Source organism: Netta rufina (assembly GCF_964035555.1).
Source record: "Netta rufina genome assembly, chromosome: 3".
NCBI lineage: Eukaryota > Metazoa > Chordata > Aves > Anseriformes > Anatidae > Netta > Netta rufina.
In genome coordinates this window covers 87028588-87052413 of record NC_140125.1, presented here as the reverse complement: position 1 = coordinate 87052413, position 23826 = coordinate 87028588, and the positions used below count along the sequence as shown (strand labels likewise).

General features: G+C 41.9%; 2 protein-coding genes across 2 annotated transcripts; one reads left to right on the top strand and one right to left on the bottom strand.

Annotated features, from left to right (window-relative positions):
- Nucleotides 1-472: 472 nt before the first annotated feature.
- Nucleotides 473-11654, top strand: IRAK1BP1 (interleukin 1 receptor associated kinase 1 binding protein 1; the record flags this gene model as incomplete). Its single annotated transcript, XM_084285024.1, has 4 exons — nucleotides 473-721; nucleotides 6491-6556; nucleotides 10223-10353; nucleotides 11384-11654. 4 exons carry the CDS (start codon nucleotides 473-475, stop codon nucleotides 11652-11654), a joined length of 717 nt encoding a protein of 238 aa, XP_084141150.1.
- A 583-nt stretch (nucleotides 11655-12237) lies between these two features.
- Nucleotides 12238-19791, bottom strand: LOC311208042 (F-box only protein 21-like; the record flags this gene model as incomplete). The annotated part of the gene is made up of 6 exons (XM_084284459.1): nucleotides 12238-12368; nucleotides 13987-14097; nucleotides 15972-16135; nucleotides 16902-16972; nucleotides 18429-18518; nucleotides 19664-19791. The coding sequence occupies 6 exons, from the start codon at nucleotides 19789-19791 to the stop codon at nucleotides 12273-12275; spliced, it is 660 nt and encodes a 219-aa protein (XP_084140585.1). The 3' UTR covers nucleotides 12238-12272.
- Nucleotides 19792-23826: the final 4035 nt, after the last annotated feature.

Genomic DNA, 23826 nt, shown 5'->3' with positions numbered 1-23826 from the left:
TGTTAGCACAGCCCAGAGAGGCTGCAGGGTTCTCTCTTTCAAAATATTGAAGGAGACCCAACCCAACCAAACTGGACACGGTCTTGGGCAACCAGCTCCAGCTGAGCCAGCTTGAGCAGTGAGTTGCACTAAATCTCAAGAGGTCCCTTCCAGCCTCAAGAGTCCTGTGGTTGCACTCTTGCATCAGGGATTGCATCCCTGCACAGGACCTGCATCCCTGCGCCTTTCCAGAGGAAGGGGCAGCACTCGGCCAGCAGACATGAGCAGAGCCAACACGTGTGCTACAAGACCTCACTGCGGAGAAAGGGCTGGTGTGTGAGGTGTGAGGAAGGGCAGCACCAAGCTGGGGCTGCTTTGTGACCCTCCTGCCTGGCAAGGCGAGGGGGGTCGCGAGAGTCGCGACATGGCGGAGCCTCTTTCCCAGCGTGCAGCGCTGCAGCGGTTACCATGGAGCCGGGCGGGCTCCGCCGCCATGGCGCTGCCCGCGCCGCTCCCCGCCCGCAGCATGGAGCTCGCCCCGGCCTCGGTGCCGTCCCCGGTGGCGGCGGCGGCCGGCCGGGAGCTGCATGTGAGCGGCAGCGCGGAGCTGAGCGCCGGCCCCGACCGGGCCCGGGTGTCGGTGCGGCTGGGCAGCAGGAAGGGGGCGGCCGGGGCGGCGCGGAGCAGCGTGTCCCGCCGGCTGGAGTACATCGCGCACAGCGCCCGGCACCGCGGCGTGCCGGTGAGGGGCTGAGGGGGGGGCGGGCACGGCGCTGGGAAGGTGCCGTGGGGGTGGGTGTCCCCCCGGCAGTGCGGTCTTTGGGATGTTGTGAAGCGGTTCTGGAGGGTTCCGCACTCAGGGCTCTTAAAAATAAAACGTGGCAAAGCAGGGCTGCGGTGGGGAGGTGGCTGGGCTTGGGCGCCTCAAAACAAAACGGAACAAACCAGATCTATGGTGGGGTGAGTGGGTGGGTTTGGAGTCCTAAAAAACGCAGCAAACCCTATCTTTGGTGGGATAAGTGGCTGGGTTTGAAAGTTTCTTACTCCCGAAGGCCCCTAGGAAGTCTGTGCCGTTTCCGTGCGTTCACAGATGAGCTGAGGAAAAGGGAGATGACAGTTTGCTCCCAAATTATTCAGTATGGTAATAAAAGCATTGCAGATTTGTCACAAAAAAAAAAAAAAAAAAAAAAAAAAAAAGATTTTGTGATAGTGCATGGCGTTACAGTGAAATTCGGTATCTGTAAATACGAAGTAAGAGTGGGTCAGGAAGAAGGAAGGTGATAGGAAAGACCCCCTAGCCCCCCTGTTTCGGGAAGGGTCACGTTGTAGCTGTGGGTTTAGATGGCGAGGAGGCACCGAGGCTGCTGCGGGCCAGAGCTGTCACCCGTGTTTTTCCCTACACGTGGCTGTGGGGTGTCTGTCACATCACAGGATCCCTGCTCATACTGATGACAACCAGGAGGAGGATTCATTCATCATCAGAGTAACTTGCTCGGTCAGAAATGGTGCGTTTTTTGGGGGGGATGCAGGCTGAGAGCCTTCAGTTTGCATCGTGAGTTGGTGGGAGCTTAGTCGTGGATTTTCAGAGGAAGACAAGGCGACTTATCATTCATTCACATTTATTAGTAGACAGAAACGATAAGCTTTGTACCCACCACTGTGATAAACTATTAGGTCACGGGGTATTTTCATCCTGGATGCAATTAAATAGCACTTCAAACTGCAGAAAGGTGAGAAAAGATAGCTGCAGCTGCCCACCCTACAAGGAACCTGAAGAACTGACTTTGGGTTTTGACATGAGCCTGGCTGAAATGGAATTGCGGGGAGCATTGGACTTCATGGCAGGTGACACACAAAAGGAGTAAACGGGCTGTTAAGTCAGTGAGTGTACTTTTGAGGTGTTGTGCACACGCAGGCTGGAAAAAATAAGTGCAAAATGAAGTGTGATCAGGACAAGTGTGGTGATATTTGGGTATAGTCAGAGAGAAATGTAATGGGGACATGTAAACGGTGGTGTAACATAGGTAGAAAGTGGACTGCTTTTGTGCTGTGAGAGCAGAGCATTCAGTGGGCTGTTTGTAGTTTCTTTTATAATGAAATGAAACTCATAGTTTCTTTTATAATGAAATGAAGCTTTTAATAGTTTCACAGCCCTCTCTCCGGCTGTTCCAGACACAGCACATATTGGAGACTGGACGTGTTCTGTCTGCAGGCCGGAGAGGCTGTGAAATGCTGCTTAAGTTCTTGGCTTCTCAGTGTTAGCGATGTGTTAGCTCTGGGGAACAACAAGGTGGTGTGTTTTTTTTCCAGAGTAGTTCCCTATGGTGTAATTTTTAGTGCTTTTTTTCCATCCAATTGTAAACCACTAGTGCTGGAGCTTTCGTTTGCCCTCTGGCTTTTCTCCCGACTAACAGATCTCACTGCTGGCAGTTTGCTCCTAACTGCATTCCCTAACACCGCTTGTAGCTAATGCCTTTCTAGACCACTGTAAAATTCATCTCTCTTTGCAATCTCCATATGGTTCTAGTTCTTGCAAGGCTGTCTACGGCCCCTTTAGAAATCAGCAGGTTGGACCATATATTTATTTTTTAATTAACCTGTAGGACCATTTCCTTAGCCGTTCGTGCCGCTGCTGTAGGAAGCCTGTGGGATCAGGAGTGCGTAACCTCTGCAGCAGCAGGAGTTTGCGTTAGCAGCTTGTCAGGATGCCGGGGGCTGCTCCTAATTTCCATATATATTTACACAGGTTTTTAATCAGAAGTAGTTGCACATAGTAGCATTTATTTATAGAGTGCTCTAAGTATCTACTGCTCTTAGAGCACAGAATCTGTACTTTCCCTGCAGCCCTCAAAGCAATCAATGGGGAAACCAATCTCTTACTGAGCCCAGCTGTTCAAAAGCAGCATTTTTTTTCTTCCTTCTCTAGAAGCAAACTGATTTATATTTACAGCTTGTTATTTATCCGGGGGGTGGTGTGGAGATGACATTTGTTTTCTTTAATCACTGTATCCAAAAATTGTCATTGGCCATCTTGTTTAAAAATAGCAGTGATTGTACAGGTTAGCTGAGGAATTAGAGAGGGGGTGTTACTTAAGGAGAAAAAACAGTTCACAAACTGTATCCAGCAGGCTCTGTCAGCACTGGGCTGTGTCCTTGGATATACATGAACTGTTCTCTGTATTTGGAACCTGTTACTCAGGAGTCACAGCTGTGGATGCGCATCCATGCAGTCAGTGGAAAAAAGGATTTGAAGCTTTGCTCACCCAGTTAAGCTTTTTTTTTTTCCAATTTCAATGCATCCTTGATTAAGAAATGCAGAAAGACCTGCATAAGACATCACCTTCCACATAGTTTAAGACATATCCCTGAAGTATCCTGACATTTGCTGAGTACAAACTTGCCTTTTACCTTTCTTAAAATAACTGTCACCTATGCGCCTGTTATTTTTTGAGCAGACGTAAAGCACCAGAAACTACCTCACCGTAGGTGTCATTCTGTCTGTGTAATGCCAAGGGGAAGGCACAGCGTGAGGGGCTGAGAGGCTGGGGAACAGACCCGCCACCTGGAGTGCATGCATGATGCGTGCTGACTGTCAGGGCTTCCCGTCCTGAAATGCTGGGGTAACCTTGCAGAGACACTCTGATGGACGGGCTGTTGTGTCAGTCTCTCATACATCACATCTCTCATTAAATGATTCTTTAATACTAAGAGAAAAAAAAATGTATATTCAGGTGGAAGAAGCCAGCTCTTTTGGTTATTTCAATATCTTTTGGGTATTATTTTTGAGTCTAGAGTTACATTAGATGCATCTTTGCAAACATACAAGTAAATTTTAAGAGGCATTTCCAGGTGTCTCCAGAGTTTTAAGCAATAGCTACACATACCAGTATAGCTCATTACAACTGTGTGCTAGTGTGCATTTCCAATCCATGGACATTTTTGCTTATTGAGGCTGGTCTTGTAAGAAGGACTCGTAATTTTGTTAACTCAGTAGTTAGGAACAGTGCACGTAATTTTACCTTCAGATAGGTTTTTTCGCATACTATACTGTTACATAGCTGTCTCCTTGAAGCGTGCTTTCGCTGAATATTTAGGATTTTCGCTGATAATTTAGGATTTTTTCCTGTTCTCTTCTGGGGAAAGCAGTAGCTGTTCCTACAACAGTGACGTTGTGATGAGGGTGGACACAACAGTTCTGTGAAGAAGCAAGTGTCCCGAAGTAGCAGAGAGGCAGGAGGAAGGGCTATATACGGACTTTGGTGTGTTGAAATGGGGCAAAACATAAGGTGAGGAACAGTTCTAGACTTGATACTCTAAGCTCAATGGGATGTTGCCTGTCCTCTCATTTTTTCACCTGCAACAGTGATAGTTTATATCACTGCTGGATCAGAAAATACACTATATAGGCAGCATACAGATGTGATTCTGTTAAGAATCATTCAATGGCTTCTAGGGGTAATTATCATATAAAAATAATGTTATATTCATTTATTTTGTATCCTGTGTCTCTTGGCCCACAGATTTAGAAAATTGAGAAAACTATTCCAGAAGTCCAGGACACCTGACACACTGGAAGTGTAGTTTTTCTTAAGGCACATTGAAAACTACTTTTTTCCTGTGGTTATTGCTGTCAAATGAACAGTTCCTGAGCCAAAATATAAACAGCAGGCATAAGCAGTAGGGGGAAATAAAGCCTTTTGCTTTTGATGTAGTCAAAGCCCTGATTTCAATTTAAAATTCTGCCGTCACCTCCTTGTCTTCCCCGTGTCCTTGTCTGAAGATGGAACAGGCTCCTGAAAAGGAACAAAGCACCTGGCAGAAGATGCATCAGAAGAGGCCACATCATTATGACTTCAGCAATTAGGTCTTCCCTTTATCTTCAGGAACACATAGAGCTACTGTCAAATCTTGGGGGATACAAATTAGCAACGAGAGAAATTGCCTAGTGGATGGCACAAGGTGGTTTTTCACTCCCAACTGCATCGGTTTTGCAGTAGTGCCTAGAACCACACGATGGCACTGCCCTTAAATATACAGCAAGCAGGCGAAGCGCAAAAACAAACAGAATAAGATGCAAACAAAAGGTTTAGAAGAAGACTGACTTGTTCGGAGGAAAAATAATATTTTTAAAGGGATTAAGGAATGGGGACGTGGGAAAAAATGCACCTTTTCTATGGTTACTCTCAAGTTTTATTACAGTATTGGTATTTCTGTGAAATAGGGGTTTTATGTGTGATTATTCTTATAAGACATGTATATGTATCTCTAGGGGGGAAAAAAAAGAGAAAAAAATTCCTGATAATTATTATAAAAAGTGTGGTTTGCTCCATGTTTCTCTAACAAACCACAGCCAGCCATGCTTCCCAAGTATCTTGAACCTATGAGTGTAAAAAGGGGAAATATGGTTTTTAGGGACTAACTCCACGTGGTCCTTGCCTTTGCTAGGAGAGATTTTCCAAAAATAAGGATGTTTTCTTGTATTTGAGCGTTATTTGTCAATCATAAAATTGAAAACTCAATTTTTATTTTTCAAAAAACCCAAAAGCTTCTTGTAGGCACTGTGCGATGATAATTATAGGTCTGATTTCCATGTGATATTTTAGAAGGAAAATGCTTCTCGTGATTAATGTCATTTCTAAAAAAATATGCATTCTACACAATAAACTTGAAGATTGGAGTCCTCTGTAGAAAATATTCTGACACAAAGCATCCTTTGAAATGTGTCAACACTGAAAGCAAATATTATGTTCCTATGCAAATACATTTAGTAAGTAAAACTTTTTTAGTAATTTGGAAGGCTTGGTATCCGCTTCTCTACAGCTCATGACTAAAAAATGCAAACTCATACTTACAATTAAACTGTAAACTGTGCTTTCTGTTATGGTGTAGTAATTTTACAATAACCTATTCATCCAAACTCTTTACCAAAGAGGGCAGGGGGTGAAAGAAATGTTCGGCTGCTAGCAAGCTGGCCAAATGTTCAGAGGTAGCCAGAGTTGTTCCGTATCTTACTTGTAAATCTTAAAGTTTCTGCTAGTGCTCTGTACAGACCTTACACTGAAAATATAGCTGGTATTAACGCAGAAGGGTCAAAGTGGAATAACCTCTTTTAAGGGTTTCCTTCCTGCTGAATAACCATTGATTAATCATTGTTTAGATCATGAAAATGACTGAAATGTCTTGGGTTTAGTACCAGGTGAATTGACAGCTACACACGGATACACAGAGCCTCTAGCTTGCAGTTGCTTTTAAGAACTAATTCTTCTCTTCAAGTGAATAGCAGCAAAATTGCCGTATAGAGCTACTGTATAATTTACTTTAAGTGATGTCAAGAAATCTTTAATATCCAGCCTTAACTGACGAGATTTGCATGGAAAATTCCAAACTTGTGTTGCTAAGTTATAAGCAATAAGCCAAAACAGTTCAACTTTTATAGAACACAGTGTACGTACATTTCCAACAGACCCTTCATTTCTGTCTTTTAAGATTATATTCTTGTGTTTTGTTTTAGGAAGAAAATATGACTGTAACAGAGGATTTTAGTAGACTAGAGAACACCTACCAAATGGAAGCAGAGGTATGTATTCAACCCAAGAAAACAAAAAATGTAGCAAGAACCAAGGAAAATTTGCAGACTCTTTCCTTGTAGCTAGACATTCTCTGCAGTAAAGGCAGCATAGTCCAAAGAAGCTACTGAAGGACTGCAATTTAAAGCAGAATTCAATTGCAGTCTTCAGTTGTGTGCAGAGCTTGTTTTCTGCTCCTATAGCATGGAAAGGATTATTTTCTTGTCAGATGAATGTGTGCTGTGACTCTACGATGCCGCGGGAGGGACTCTTTTGTTCTGGGACTCCAAGGTTGTCATCCTGTGGTGGTGTAAGCAAACCTATGGTTCTGCTCTCTCCTCAACCCCTAGATGTCCCTGCCCTCTGCTTTTTTGAAAGAATTTGTATGTAGGTGATGAGGTAATAGGCAGCTTTGGAAAGCTGCTCCAATTAAAACTAATCTGAAAAAAAAATGATTATTTTTTCCATTATTTTAGCTCCACGAACTGGAGACAGTGAAAGGCAGAGGACAAGAGTGGACGGGGAACAACCGTGGCATGGCAGCCCTAAGCTATATCTGCTTAAGCCACAGTTGAACAGCACCTGGACTTTGGTCTATCCTACATTACTCTGCCATCAGCTTGCTGCAAGTAAAGCAAAGCTAATTGTTTCCTAGGTAATTCACTTTGAATTCTGTAGGTTAAAAGTGCTGAGTGAAAGTTAAATGTTATTAGAATAATTCCATTACTTCAGAATCAGCTCAGGGGAGTTTATTTTTGCACATCTGTATTATAGCAAGAAGTAAATGCACTGAAAATATTCATTAAGGGAAATAGCATGTTTTCAATCAATGAATCTTTCCAGATTTAATCACTTCAGTCACTACCCAGCAACTTCAGTGATTCTTATGAAGATTCCTATAAAAGTCTGCAGTAAAACTCTAGCAGTATTATAGAGTTACTGTTTACAGTCCCCTAAATCAGAGTTCAGCCTCTTTAATTTGCGTGTTTGTTTTAAGGTATATTGTCATCTAAATAACAGCGATAAATATACAAATAAATGAGAATTTGGAGAACAAAATTAGATTTTAAAATGAGTCCTCGGATACTTAAATGATATCATCAGTGTCGTCTGCTGAATGGCTTTAACTTCATAATTTAGACACCTACTATCATGAGAGCTTCAATTATCAAGTCTTTTAGATAAGCTGTACTTAATTAATACAACTATATGCAGTTGTTATTTAGGCTACAAACAAGCTTAGGCCTACAGCTTCAGCCTTATGCAGTAACTAATCCAATCGTCAGCCTGCTTCTGCCATCAGTTTTTATACAACAAAGATTGTAAGTAAGTGGAAAGCAAATGACATGGGCCAACTTTACACCAGTGGGCAGTTTGGACCGGCTGTAATTGTCGTTCAGAAGTTCTGTGGTTGCCAGGGGCCTGAACTTGAAATTCTGGCCGCAGTACTGTGGCTGTGGTCTGCTTAAGTAGCAGTCTGGTAGCGCTTCATGCAGAGGTTAGTTTCACCTAGACTCCCCCCTTATGTGAGCGCTAGTTTTGTTAGTGCAGCTTCATAAACCAGTGAAGTTCAATGTATGGGACAACTTTAGCAATACAAATGAATTTTAAATTAACTTACACTGTCTTCTGTACTAAGGAGTTTGCCATTGCATTTGTGTTACGTATCAAATCACAGAGGTCCTGCATTATTTCATTCTGTACACTCCTTTTCCCATTTGTCTAACGGTTTTTAGAAGACTGAAGAAATTCCCAGACAAATAGCTATTTTAAGGTGTAATTAAGAATTCAAGGCGTACTTTCAACTGTAAGAAGATAAATTCTAATTCATGCTTTAACAAAGGAAAATATGCAGAAGAATGAAGTTTTGTAGGGGATCACAAAGCTCTGTAGTATCTTAACCGTAACAGTTCATTTGTTGCATGATGATCTCATGGGATGATTAGTTTGTTCTTGTGCATATCTTAACACACTTGCCTTTTTGTAAAACACAACTTCTTGTCCTTTACAGCCTTATCCAAACCTTACAATGTGGCCATAACGGTTTTGCGTTCCTCATATTATTTTTTTCACAGTTTTTAACCTTAATCATAATTTTATTGAAGAAATTGAAATACTGCTTTGCATATTAATGCTCAGGTATCCTCTGTAAAAAAAAAAAAAAAAAAAAAAAAAAAGTGGAATTTATTTTATTGGATCTAGCTCTAAGTAATCTATGTGAAAACTGTGTTTGGGGGTGGGGGAAACAAAATTCACAAGTGTTACTCAGTTGTTTTCTGCACCGAGGACGCCTGATCCCATGCTTTTTTACCCATAAAGTTCCTGAATGCCCAGAGCTGCCCCAGTCTGAGCAGTTTCCCTCTTGCTTAAGCCCCACCATTATTTTGTTTGACCAGTCCTCTGTTTCATCCCCTTGAGGGAACTGATCTTATAAACACTGGCAGCCATCTGGCAGACGCTGTGATGGTCCTCACAGTGACAGCGTGCAGTCAGCTTTCCACAAAACACAATCAGGAGTTTTCTTGCAAAGCAGCACGAGAGGCTGTATGGGTTTTACATACGGCAAGAGCTCTCACTGAAGAAAGAAATCCAGGTTTAAGCTCATCTTTGGTCTTAGTTCAGATTGGCACCGCACCTTCCAGAAAGTGATCCAGCCGCCGAGTTACAGGTGAGGGGTGTGTAATTCAGAGGAAGCAGTAACCCCTTGCAGCTTTATTTCTGTGCAAAAAGAAGTGAAAGAGTCCGGGACAGGAGATGGTGACCCCGGCTTGGTGATGAGAGCACTGTATGGCAAGGTGAAGATGAAGACTCTTAAAAAAAGGGTTTGGGAACTGGGATTTCTGCTTCCTGAACACTCTAGCAGCTGGGCATGACTACTTGACTGCTGAAAAGAGTGCTGTGCCACAGAGGAGGGCTTGCTCCTGCCTGGAAAGCTGCCACCTGGCTGGTGCTTCCCTGCCAGGAAGGCTGTAGGGCTCTGGATCCTGGGCTGATAGTGATGCCTGCTTTGTTGGGAAAACACCCAAATTCCTGCTGTATCATCTGTGTGTAATGCTTCTTCATGCCAAAGGTACAGAAGGCTGCACGTTTAAATTGTTTTTCATCCTAGACTGAAGTGACCAGTTCTCTGCAGGCACTGGGGCGAATCTGTTCACCCAGCACAGGGCTTTGAACAAGTGGGATGGGACTGGGCTAGGCTTCTTTTGGTCTCATAGGTCAGGTTTCTTGAACCTAATGCGTGGAATTAAAATGTAATTTTCCTTCCTGCCCGATATTTTCCACATCCTTTTGCTTGGGCTTCTGCATAATTAACATCTGGTAATCTAAGTTTAAATTTAAAAGGGAAGAGCTAAGATGCATCTGAGGATGTGTCACACACAGTACGCGTTCGTTCTTCAAATTGTCTACATACCAGGAATGCCAGACTTCCTCACAAAGAGCATTTTCTTAATCCTCAATTTTAAACCATTTCATAAGCTTCTTTCTGTTGGAAAACAACTGATAGTTTCTAGGGCTATATAAAAGTGTCTGACTCAATAAATTTATTATATACAGGACTACTACGTTTAGTTAGTTTGTACAAATCTGTCTTTACATTGATTTAATTACAGGTGTTGGATCATAGGAGAAGAGTTTAAAAAAGAAATGTACTTGTCTGATGTCTGTGTTCGTTCCAGGTCTCTATTATATTCAGTGATTTTGGAAAAATGCAGAATGTTTGCAATTTACTTACTGAAAAACTAGGGACTTCTGTTACCATCAGTCCACCTCATTTCTACCACACTCCAGAAGCCATAGACGCCCTTCGGTAAGTTTTCTCTTATGCCACAGATTTTACAGCCTCAGATACCATTTAATATGAATACATAATTTATACTGTTTGTAGTGGGAGCAAATAGTTTCCTTCATACCTATTAAAATTTATGTTCAGATCTCAGCATTTGTTCTAAATATAACTTAGAAATTAATGCTGTTCAGCCTAGGAAGAGGCATCTTGTTCTTTCTGCAGTGCCCCTGTGCAGAAGCAGACTGTAATAAATATTTTCTCACTGATTTCCATTGGAAGTATAATCTGCTGTGAATATTAGGTCAACATAATTTGACTTTGGTTACATCAGCACGTGTAGATTTAATTTGAATTTATTCATGGAGGTACAAATGCGTTACCAGATGTTGGTAATTCTAAGTACCCTTGCCAATTCCCATTACTTTTAGCTACTGACATGCTCTGAAGTGAGCCATGGATGGCGCTTGCTCAGCACCAAAATATGCTACCTTGATGCTCGTGGTCTTAAAATTGTAGGTGTTTACCAACTATTTGATTTTTTGCATATCCTGCTGATGTTGGAGAGGGTGGGAGAACCAGCGGGAAGTTTAATCTTGGTTTGGGGTTTGCCCCTTTAAAGAAACATGCCTGGGCTAAGGAGGGAGCTCAGCTCACTGCAGGTAACATTTCTGGAGATGTCAGAAGTGGATCCCAAAGTGTCGACGCAGGAGTCTGGAAATGAGGCCAGTGAGTTCAAGGGGGTGCAGGTTTGGCTTACAGCTGGGCACCCAGATGTTTGGAGCAGGGCTTGGACGCTTGCTCTGCACCACACGCCACCGGTGCCTGCAGCAGACAGGTGTTTGAAATGCCTGATTACAGCTGATGAGGACGCTCACAATTTCTCCTGTTTCCCCTCAAACTTTCAATCTACCACCCAGAAGGTGGGTAAAGGTGATGCTCCTTACTCCATGCAGTTATAAGAACTGAAACACAGGGGAAAAAAAAATGTTTGGCTTGAATATTTATGCAAGTTGACCCTGCTTGTTGTTGTGCTGCATTCTCTGCCTCTCAGCCGTCAAGTGTGCGTCGCTGCTGTTGGAAACACGCGGCAGAAAGCCCAAGAAGTATGTCGGCTGCTTGGCCAGTCACTGGGAAAACCTTTATTAATAAGAGAAGAAGAAACAAAAGAATGGGGAGGCCACACAGACAGTCAGCAACCTAACACCCCAGATTCACTGACTCTGCAGGAAAGAATCCTGAATGCTACTGCTTATGCTTCTTGTAGAGTGTTTGCTGTGTTTGAGATAAAGGGAAAGGAAAACAGAAGAAAGAAGTTGCTCTAAAACCTTACAAATTTTCTTAATAAATTTTTATACTTTCTTCATTTTTTTGTTTTCCTTTATTGATTTTTATTCTTACGATAGCAAGTATGGTTAAGACAGGATATTAAGAACATTGTTTAAGTACAGAGCAAAAATAGAAAGTTTCTTAATTTGCCTATCCAGGTGCAAGAAATGACATTTAGTAGTTTTATGTCACTCAAAACTCTTCCTTTGCACGGGTCATTTGAAAACAGCACAATGCATGCTTTTTATAAAGAGAATAGTCAAACTACTGCAGGAATACTTTACTGTAGCTCTCACTAGAAATATTTAAATTCCAGCTGGCCTTTACTTAGCTCTCGCCTCTAAAATTAAGATAATTAGTTCTGCAGATACAGTATTTAACTGTTTCATTTATTCTGCTCCCCACCCCCCAGCTCACTTAATGATGGTAAACTGAACATGCCATTTGTCCACTTCTAACGAAATGAATCCTTCAACATAAAACTTGCTTAGGAACATTTTATTTCATCATAGGAAAAAAATATACATTAGCTTTATCCTGGTGTCTGTTTGCTCAAGTTTAAAAAGGAACTATGTTGTCCAGATGCACATCATATGTACAAATAGCTGAACATTTCAGTCATGAGGATAGATTTTTTTCAACCACGGCTGCATAATGTATTTTGAGCCATCATATCCGCTGAAATAGGCCTTCATATCAGGGTGGTGCACCTGAGAAAAATCACATTTCGAGTCGAATTAGCAATGAATACAAACTGATACTTTAACGATTTAAGTTACTAGAGTTAACTTCCTGAAGACTGCTGATTAGTTTAAATGCATTTTGTACATAGATACACTTTCAGTGGGATTTTCCACACTTTGCTGTAGTTTATGGCATAAGAACAGTGGCTTTCTCAGACTGTCAGTGCCCTGTATGCATTGAACACGTCTCCTGAGATGTTACTGGCTAGATCTATACCAGGGTTGATGTTTTAACCTCAGCGCTGTTTCTTATTGAAGTAGTTTCCACTCCTTTGTTGCTGGTACAGCTTCTTGTTATTTTTTTCAGCTGGATCAGGTATCTAATCCAACTAAGCAGGCAGCAGGAACACTAAAGTAGTCAAGGAAATTGTGAAGACACACTGAGTTGATGGGCTTCTGTATGATGGTGTCTAAATTGAAGATCCATCTCCACAAAGGGCAACCTGAGTTGTGAGCTTTGTTATGATCCAGAAAGCCTAAAGTGAGTAGGTTAGAACTGGGAACTGGTTAGAGCAAGGTGAAACATTTTGTCATCCTCAACTCTTTTTAGGAAATCAGTGTCTATTAGGCTGGAGGAAAGGCTGTGGGAAGGCAATCCGCAGACCTTTTTGAAAGTGAGGTGTAGGCATGACTCATCATCTGTAATTAATCTCACCTAGACAGTTTTCAACTCTCTAAATTTGTGAGCTTGTTACCATCAGTCACCGTAACCGTCTGTGGGAAGAGTAAGCTTCCCCTATGGGTCAATAAAGCCATCTGATAACTTAAAGGCTGGCTTTCACAAGGTAAATGTTTGTGGTGAGGTATTTGTGTCTCCCCGTGGACTGTAAAGGTCACCAAAGGTAGGCAACTGACTGACATAATAAAAGGTGCATTTTTTAGACATGAGTCCGAGGGCTCAGAACCCAATTTTAAATCCTTATGTCACGTATCTGGGCTAGCATATTTCCTACTCCTTTGTTCCGGCCCGTTAGCACATTTTATGTTACAGTCACTGGCTAGAGCAGAAACATTTTAAGGAAGGCTGTCTTCTGGATCAGAGCCTCTGACTAGTTGAAGAATCAAGTGCACCTTGTGTAAGCTAGAAATCAAAGGCAACCGAGACCATGATACACAAACCAGAATTTTAGGCAGTTTTTGCAGTTAAAGAAGGGAGACATTATTCAGCAAAAGCTTTTTGAAACACGGATTTTTCAGAGTGGAATTGTGAAAGCAGTGTGTTTTGCTAGATCCAGTCGAAAGGGATGAAAGGAGTTGCCCAACTTTGATTGGTCAGTGAAATCCTAAAACAAAAGTCCATGTCTGCAACAGCCTGTATGTAACAGAAGCCAAAAATGCTAAAGGACTTAAAGACAAAGAAAAAATTATGCAGTTGGATACTTTTAAGTAGACAGCACATGGTTTGAGTCATTTATCACCTTCTAAAAACATATATTTGAAAGTACAGCTATAGTTTGTGCGTCTGCTTCCTCTATTAGTTTCACTACCTTTGTAAAATAAATAGTATCCATTAAGCCAAAGGTCAGCCAACTTTTAAACACAGAGGATAACAAGCAAGTTGCAACGGAATAAAAATAAATACTACCTCTAATCCCATAATAATCGTTATCTCTTCCTCAGGAATGTAAGTGGTAGATTTGCCAAATCCATTTGCTTTGTTAATTAGAATTCGATAGTGAGGAGTATCTCTTACATCCTGTAAAAATAGAAGGAAAATAAATAGCCTTGAGAGGAGCTGATGACTAAAGATTACATTATATAATCAGTTAACTCTCACTAGACTTACAGGGCCTAAAACCTCTCAATGTATACATACAGCAGGTTTATTTTTATGATCTTGCCAACGCCAGTTTGGAAAAATAAGTATAAAACCATCAACAATGCAATATGTGACGTTCTTCTTCTCAAATCTTTTTTGATTTTAAGAGCCAAGATATTTATTAAGTGACCTTTTTGTTTGTATATCTTGCAAGAAATATGACTTAGACTATCCCTGCTTTTTGTATATAGGTCCCACAACAGTTTGTTAGTCCCCCTTCTACCTTCACAAGTGGTGATGCCAGAGAGAAAGGAGCAAATTCAGAGCATAACACCACCTCTTACAGCCTCGATCCCAGTCCTGGATAAAGCTAAGGCAACTTCCACATATATCTAAAAGTCCTCCCGCCAAGAAAGCAGTGTAGCTTATGATTATTTTTGTATTGCCTATAAACCCCAGTCACAGGCCAGGGTCCCACTGCGCTGACTGCTGCCCATAAATATTCCCATCAAAAGTAACCCACAATCTAAACACGAAAAAGTGATGGATGAATACGGGCAGATAAATGGAGTTTGTGCAGCCATTAGTATTGATCAACGTGACAGGCAGTGGCCTCTGCTCAGCAATGTGCTGATGAACTGCAAGGCAGAGAAAGGCCGGGCTGAAAGCCTGGCTAATAACGCCGGGGGGGTTGTAATGACCAAGCTTAGCAGTTGCCTCTTAAAGGTCAGAGGACATTTTGCATAGCTGATGCACAAAACGTAGAAAAACAAAGGCAAGTTTAATTAAAAAAAATACACTTCAACCACAGTATCAATAGTGAACTTAAAACCTTAAAGATGAACACAAGATCTTTTAATGTTTTCCCAATTATATAAGATACATAAAAGGATTGAGAACGTCTGATGGGGAATGCATAGGTGTGCAGTTGGTGACAATGCCACTGAGAGGAGAAAAAAAGAGGGGAAAAAGCAAGGCCGCAGGTGTTTTTGAAGCCAAAGATGAGTAGCAGATGGATGAAATTGCAGTCGGGAAGGGGCAAAATGCACCCAACAGTACTGAACGTCTGCTCCCAGCTGAACATGGATTCTCATCTACAGGCAGAGCTTCTCATTTTTTCTCATTTTCAGTCCTCTTTGGCTTACTGATTAGTGCCTTCCGGCCACTTAAGCAGCATGTCAGCGGCCAACCCACAGGGTATGTAGCACTGTATTAGCAGCCCAGCACTGTCAACAAAGATTTAGCATCTGATTTCCAAATGCAACAAGGACTTTGGCTAGAGAATTTCAAAAGCTCTAAGAATCGTAGCAAAAACACATTGTTAAGTAGATTTATATTCCAACTGTCCAGATGCCTCAAAACACAGCTTTCTCTCTCGGAAATTGATTAAACACAGAGGCTTACTTGCATTTCTTAGGTGCAGTGAAGATGTTACCAATTGTGCCTACGCTGGAAGATCAGATCAGATATTTAAAAGCTTTTCAATTTTAGTAATACACCATGAGAAATTTGTTCTGTTAAAGGTTGACACTGCTGCTTTAAATGCAACACTGTGTATTAAAAGTAATTTTAATTCGAGAGACATCCAGAACAACCCTGACCAGTAAAGTTTAACCAATCCAAGCTGCAAAACCAAATCTCTCCTGTGACAACAGCGCAGAAGAAACAGAGCTTTCTCTCAGCTGCACAGATGATCGGGGTATTAAGTATTCCCTATTAGGCTAGCAGGAAGTCCATAGCAGCGTTAGAGATTTTTTAACAGCGTTATTGTGTGCATGTATTGATAAAATAAGAGTTTAATACAGTCAAACCTGTTTTGCTGGAGGATATTTGTGTTGTAGCCATTCTTCTGGAGCTTTAGCTTTTACATCCCATCCAACAATGACTCCCGAGTAACCAAGTCTTTTGTGAACTATCACCTGGCCCACACTGAACTGGATGGACTCAGGCTTTGGGCTGCGAACCTGAGTTGATTCTAATTTAACAGAGAAAGAGACTTGTAAAGAAATGTTTTATCAAGCATTTTAAACATTTAAACAGACACTCACATTCTTCTGGTTTCTACCGGAAGAGAAGTGACAGTTAGATTAATAGGCAAAGTAAACAAGGAAACATGTACTTTGTTTCTTTTCCCCCCAGAATATTACTACAATTTTTGACAGACCAGCATCCACTAAGGAAGGTATTTTTCTACTTGTGTGCCTTTGATATCACGTATGGGTCTTAACAGAAAGCATAAACACGTGTATGTATTGGCAATTGCTGTTTAACTGCACCTCTATATTCAATATTTCACAGTGCTACACACAATAACTAATTTTGCCATATTTTTTTCCAGTTTGGGTCACGGAATTTTTCTATTCAGTCTGACTGCAGGGATTTTTTTTGTAGCAGCAGACTAATCAATGGTTTCTTTTTCCTTTTATGAAGTTGTTCTAAATCATTCATTTGAATCAAGTGAAAGCTATACCATTGTTGCTCCATACACCAGTACAAAACAGGCACACTCAGATCTGCTCCACGAAACAGACGGATACACGTAGTGCATCACACTGATACCCTTACACAACACAGGGCGGGAAGACTTCAGATTTGACGTGTCTTGTTTTGCCTACTGAATACGATCAGACAGGAGGAAAATGACTAACATTTGCAAGACAAGTGTAGAAATACCCTACAGAAAGACCTTAGAACGCAATGCCACCAGCAAAACACAAAAAGGATTGCAAAGACTTTGATACCTGCAAAATAGGAATGGTTTTCTGCTTCAGTGTTGGCACTTTTAATTTTCTTTTCTCCGAAGTACCAGTTCCTAAAATGTAAAATTAATAACCCAGCATTCAAACACATTCTTTTGCAGGTGAGTTTTAGGATAATCAGCCTTCAGGTTATTACTTTAAGCCTTTGTCTGAATAGAGGAATAGTGCAAAGCCTTTGATGCAAAATTCTTCACAACTAGAAGCCCAAACAGAATGAGAGTTTTACATTAACACCACTTCTAGGGAACATACAAGACAAAGAAGCTTGTTCCAACAGGAGAAAAGAGTATATATATAGCTTCTTTGGATATGTAGCTCCACAGCTGCATTATAATTTTATGTCAAGGAAAAGCCATTTACTTTATATAGGTGAGCTTGATACTATTCTGACTTCTGAGAGAGATTCTTCAGTCTCTTCTGTAAATTCTACTTTGAAATCTTTAAAGATTGGTTAACTGTAGTATGGACAAGGTGCCTGGCCATGAGTCCCAGCTTAAGGCTACAGTAAAAGTGTCTTCCTCTGCAGTAGGCTGAATTTCATCTGAATTTCACAGGTGGGGAACTCAGTGTTGTGGGTTGTTTTGGTGGTTTTGTTGTTGTTTTAGGATAACCAATTCTTTATAGTAATATAAGATATTCAGAAGATGTAAGCTGCTCCAACAATGCACAAATAATCAAAGGATCTTTTGGTGTTTAGAGGCTTTATCTCTACACATGCCTGAAGATTCCTGCAAAGTTGCAAAGCAATTTGTGGTGAACCTGAGAAAAGCACAGTTTCTGTTGCCTTTTGTACATCTCCTAGGCTTTTCTGGGGGCAAAAGTAATTCTGAATTTTCCACAGTTCAGAGGTACTCCTTGACACCCCTGGTCATTGAACATGAATCAATAATAAAGGACCTTTGAAGGTCCAGACAAGGTAAAACCTTTGGAGTATTTCTACTGCACAAGAATTAAATCTCACAAACAAGCCCTTTTAACCTCCCTGAACAAGTCATCTTAAAACTAACCGGGTACATATGCAAATGGATACAACCTTACTTCTTCCAGACCAACCCCCTGTCATTTATCCAATAATCACATTTTCCCTCCATCCTAAACCCACAGATTTCCCATCTACGTTTTCTACAACCACCGTATACAGCATAAGATATCCATCCCATGTTGTAGGATCTGATCCTGTAAACGTATCACAGCTTATAATCTGTAATGTGGTTAATCCTACAGACAATCAGATTGCACAAGCAGATGAATTTAAAGTAGAGGATAACACATACAGAATTACTGCCCGGATTTATGTTTAGTTTCACATGGAGCTCCAATTGCATGTTTGTGTAGAATACAAACAAAAGCTTTTCTTAAACTGGTAGAAAGTCCCAAATCAGTCTCAATAGGAAAATGAGAAGCATTTCCCCTTCGTTACTTATTTCACCCGTGCAGCATGCCTTCCTGTTTAAAAATAGACCGTGTTTGAAAGATAGGCTTAAATGCAGACAGAATGCAACATCCTACCTTGTCTTCAACAGCCACAGCTTTAACCGATCTGCCCACGCATCCACACTCAGGTAGGACTTGGTAAAGCTGCTCCCACAGGCAATTAGCCTTCAGTAGTAAAAACAATCACCATGTCGTTTGAAAACTTTCTATCGTGTTTTTTTAATATATACTTATTTTCCTTTTTTAATGTTTAAACTTTAAGGTTTCACTTCTGTAGCAAACAGGAAAAAGAAGTCAGTGGCCAGGAACAAGTTCTCCCTAAAGATTACTACTTACACTGCAAATGAATGTCCTTTCAATCATCACTTGTACCAGTAAACCATACGTGAATTTTGGAAAATGCCATTTGCCATGACAAAGTTGCTTTTTTTTTCCTGTAGTCAGACCACAGGAGTTGCCAAATTGCATCAGATTCTGCTGTTTCAACTGTAACTTGAGGATACTGAGAACAAAACATTTCAAAAGTTGTGCACATAATCAAAGGACTATTCAAAAACAGCAAAGCAAATTCTGCATAAATCTAAATGGTTAGTAGTTGACTCATGCCATGAAACCCTGAAAGTGTTTTAAATCTGGGTCCTCGCCCACAAAGACAAACTTTGTTCTTTTTTAATCCAGCTTAATCTTTTGCTCTCATTACTTCATGGATTTGAGTTGTACAGATGAACCACACAACGAAGGCACTACACAGACCATATTAAAACTCTAAGTCATACACAACTCTCTTTGCATGGTACATCTTCAAGATGCTAACATTTGCCAGTGGTTACCACTATTAAATCCTTGGACCTGATGCACTGTTCTTCACTTTACATTTAGAACAGACACATGGGACCCTGTCAGTACATAAATTCCTAATTCATATACAATATAAGTGTCAGAAGGTAATGGAAAGTTTGAAATAGTCTTACTAATAAAACATTTAATTTCTCCCATTTTAAAGGGTTTTAATCAATAGTCACATATATTGGAATGTCCAAAAGCAGAAGAGGTTAAGACACAGCCATGCAGTCTCGCAGATTATACACAGATTTTTACGGGAAGAAAACAATGGTTGTTATTCAAATGCTGAAGGACCTCTTTAAACTACTAAATACAGTCACGTTAAGCCACAGAAATGTCTGAGGTATGATTTGAATGTTGTTTTCATGCAGGAATGGGCAACGCATTCCCACTCGCCAGGACAAAGTGTATTGGGGATGAGAATGAGAACTCTTATAGATGAATACAGTAGGGAAGGACAGACTTACAACCTTTCAGTTATCTGGATGCGCTGAGCGGAGTCTGTTCCATACCACTGGGATAGGAAATACTGTGCAGGAAGCGCGGACAGCAGCATGCAGAACTGCAGAGCCGCAGCTGCATTGATGTGAGGCATTCCGACAGGAAGCTTCTTCAAAGACTCTTCCCTGCTCTCTAATCTGAAAAAGAGGGAAAAAAAAAAAAAAAAAAAAAAAAAAAAAAAAAAAAAAAAAAAAGGCAAAATGCAGCAGCCAGCTTTGCTGGCTGTGTGTACTTAAAAGTTTCCTTCAGATTGCTTTTGTTGCTTCACAAGATAATATACAGGCTGTCCACACACATTGCAGTTACATCCAGAGCATTCCTAAATTAGGTCTCACTACATTTACAGAAACTAAAAAAAGACTAACATTGACTAATTCAGTGTATTAAACACGTCTGACACATCAGATTGATGGCCTCAGAAAAGTCTGCTTCGTTACAGTGAGTAATGCATATACAGAACCGAGGGATTTTTCTTTCAGATCAGAAGCGTGCACGGCGTTGTACCTGGACAACAACTGTGTGCCACAGTCACATCGCTAGAGCAGGAACACACCCGACATCACCCTTCACTCCAGTGGCACCTGCCGCACCTTGCCAATGCAGGAAGATACTCGTGACTCTTCTCCCCTTGCCCACCAAACTAAGATACTTGCCTTCAGATGAGGAGAGCATTTTCTGTCCTTTTGTATCTATGAAAGTTCTTCACATCAGAGCCCGGACTGCTCAGATCTGTGCCTCTTACACACGCATTCACAGACCGTACAGGCTTACTGCGACCTTCAAAACACCACCTACATCATGAGCCCTCTGCATCCTCTTTTATTCGCTTCCAGCAGAGGCGAATTGTATCTCCTGCTCCCTAGCAGAGCATTCAGCTTGCAAGCAAACACAAATTGTTCAAGTTGCTTCTAGCTTTTGCTATCAAACTTACTTCAGTTACAAAATAATGCAGGTTACTGTAACATATGCCGTACAGGTGCCTGGGGGAAGTTAGACTTATGAAAACTGCCTAGAAAACACAGTCAAGATCACAAAATTACGCTGAAGGACACCTAAGGAATACCATAAGGAATACAAAAACACACACACCACGACAGACAGCTAGCAGAAATCGCGTTTTTCTCCTCGACATTCCCTCCTTTAGAACCTATGGGGAAAATAACGAAGCCTGGCCCCGGGGCGGATCCTCGGGCAGCCGGCGGGGCGCTGCAGCAGGTGCCCCGCTCCCCCCCTTCCCTCCCGGCCACCCTCTCCCGTCAGGCGGCTCCGTTCCCGCTCACCCGGCGGTGTCGGCGGAGCTCCCCGCTCCCCTCGGCGGTGCCGGTGCCGGTGCCGGTGCCGACCTCAGCCCGGTGAGGGGCCGATCCCGCAGCGGGGCGGGCCGCGGGGCTCCCCCTCAGCGGCGGCGGCGCCGCCCTCGCGGCAGGTGGCGGCCGTTGTGGCCGGCGGACATCTTGTGCGGCTGAGGGGAGGCAGCCCGCCGTCGCGCGTTAGGAAGCGATGTGCATCAATAAAAATGGTCTTAAACGTTCTTAATTCGACAGATAGGCGTCTTGCTTTGAGCCCTACCATACGTAAAAGAAGCGCTGAAATCCCGCGCTTCGTGTTGGGCGGATTATGGTACTTTAAAGCGTGGAAAAGCTGTCCAGAGTCTCCCACAAAGCATCGTTTCCACAAAACACTGCTTCCACAAAACATTGGGGGGAATTTTGTGGGTTCTGACAGGGGAAGAAACCCAAAGGTACAGCCACCCTGTTCTGATGCTGGGCTGCAGGCTGAGGGGGTCTCCTCAGCTCCCATCACCTCACGGAGTTGCTCGGGCCACAATTCCTTCTTTAATAAAAACACAACAAGACCAACACCTCAGCAGACTGTACGCTCTTACCCTTTTTAAGAGGAATAGAAAGAAAGGACAAAAAAGTTCCGTTCTATTTTTGCAGCTTAGTTTTAAATAAATATGCACTACTCCCCTGAGCATTCATTTAAATAGCTTTTTTTCCAGGAAAGAGAAAACAGCCGGTGTACCCTGCTATGAATAGAAGCCAGAAGAAAGTCCCCTAGTATGAGTTTTATGCAAAAAGCATCACGGTTTTAACATAAACTTTTAACACAGCACCACAGCGCGTCTCAGACCACCCTCCTGGTGGTTCAGAGAGCACTTCGTGGTGGTCCACGGGCTGGGCTTTGTGGCAGATGGATGAATGTGTAACGAAACAAAAGTCTGCGGCGCGGTTTCGACAGTGCGCGTGTCAGACTTCAAACACAGCCTCCCCCTGGGCCCGGGACGGCTGCACTGGGGTCGAAGCCTCTGAGCGAGTCTCTTCTTTGTCAGGGATTTCTTTGGTGCAAATTCAACAGCGGTCAAATTTGTTGATGACACCGAAATCAGAACGGGAGCCAACAGAGGAGGACAGACTCAAACTGCAAATGACCCCAGGGAGATTAGAGCAACAGGGAAGTTATAGACAATGGGAGAATTCGGCAGCAGCAAATGTGAAGTCTTACTGGGGAGAGGAAATAAATGTTCATCTCTTCTTGTTTGCTGAACACATCTCTATAACATGCAGTACCATGAAAAAAATAAAAAAGGTTATCGTGCCACACCTAGTTCAATAATGTACCTTATTTCTCATTGTCTCTTCAGTGAGTAACATGAACCACCTCTTGCTTTCCCTTGTGTATAAAATCAGCAATGTGTATACTATAACTACCAGCCTAATACAAAATATGTTAGACAGCTAACTAGAGTCGTTATGCCTCTTCTGTAGATACAGGAAAATCATATAGGGTCTCCCATGCTGTGCTGGACAGAGCAGAGGAGTGGCATTATCTTATAAATAGAGTGCATTGCTGGCTGGAACAGTTTGACTTGTTGCTTGGGCTGAAGTGAGTTTTCTTGGACTATGGATTTGAGCCTGGAGCCCATGAAAGATAATTTAGAAAAACAAACATAATATCCAGAGGCTTACATTCAGCATCCTGGGGCATGCAGTCAAACAAGGATAATCCATCTTTCTAGTGCAGAAAGTGCTTTGAATTCCTGTGCCTTGGCTATGCAGGAAGCTGAGGAAAAACATGTCAGGATTTGGCCCTGCTTTTTTCTCTTCTCCCTTGCTTGATGTTCTTCCCTTCTGCCACAGCCTCAGGGTCTCCTCAGAGACCTTCCTTGCTGTGGGGTCTGCTTGCATTTGTCAACTCTAAATTCATACAAAGATGATGAGGGGTTTGCAAAAATTACAATACCAATTTCAAGACAGCATTGTTGGAAAATAGATTATTTGGGAACTAAGCGTCAGCTGCAGGTTTTTGTTTGCTGATGGATTTAAGCCTGTGCAACGTGGCAGGTCTGCCCAGGTAAAAACTCATCTGAGTAATGACCCAGATTAGAAATACTAATTTAACATAAGAAAAATGTTTTTAAAACATAATTAATTGAGTTGTTTCTTTATAGATAAAATATAGTGTAAATAGCTTCAGTTGGATAATTTAGCTATCATTCTTCCACCCAATTAAAATTTCATTATAGGGGGAACACAACATTAACTTTTCTGAAGGTACTTAGGAGTAACTTATCATGACTGTATTCAGAGCATGGCCAACTCAACAAAAGAGAAAAAGTACATTTATTCCCCACCTTGCCACCGCAGTAACAAGAGTGAGTTTAGGACCTATGCAAATAGGAAAAATAAAAAAAAAAAAAAAAAAAGTATATTTCTTCTAGGAGCCCCACTTTCCTTCCAGCCCTTCCAGCATCTTTTTTTTTTTTTTTTTCTTGGAAAGCCTCTTTCTCCAAGTGGATGTTTGGTGCTCAGACTGCCATGAATAACTATTTTAGCATTTAAATGGGCAAGCTGGATGGGAAGGTAGCAACTCTTTGAGGAAGAAGTGATAGAGAGGTTGAGGTGATACTTTTCCTGTTACTTGAAGAGAGACAATTTCCTGCAGGACAGCACATTCCTCCCTGGTGGTAGAAAGGTTATCAGTGCAGTGGCAAAGTTTCTCTGTATAGCAATGACATGAAAAAGGTTTAAGTTATCAGCGAACTGCCGAGGAAGTTATTCAAAAAGGAGTATTTTACAATCCTTCAGCATTTCTCAGCTCACACCACTGTTCTCCGCAGTGATCTGGG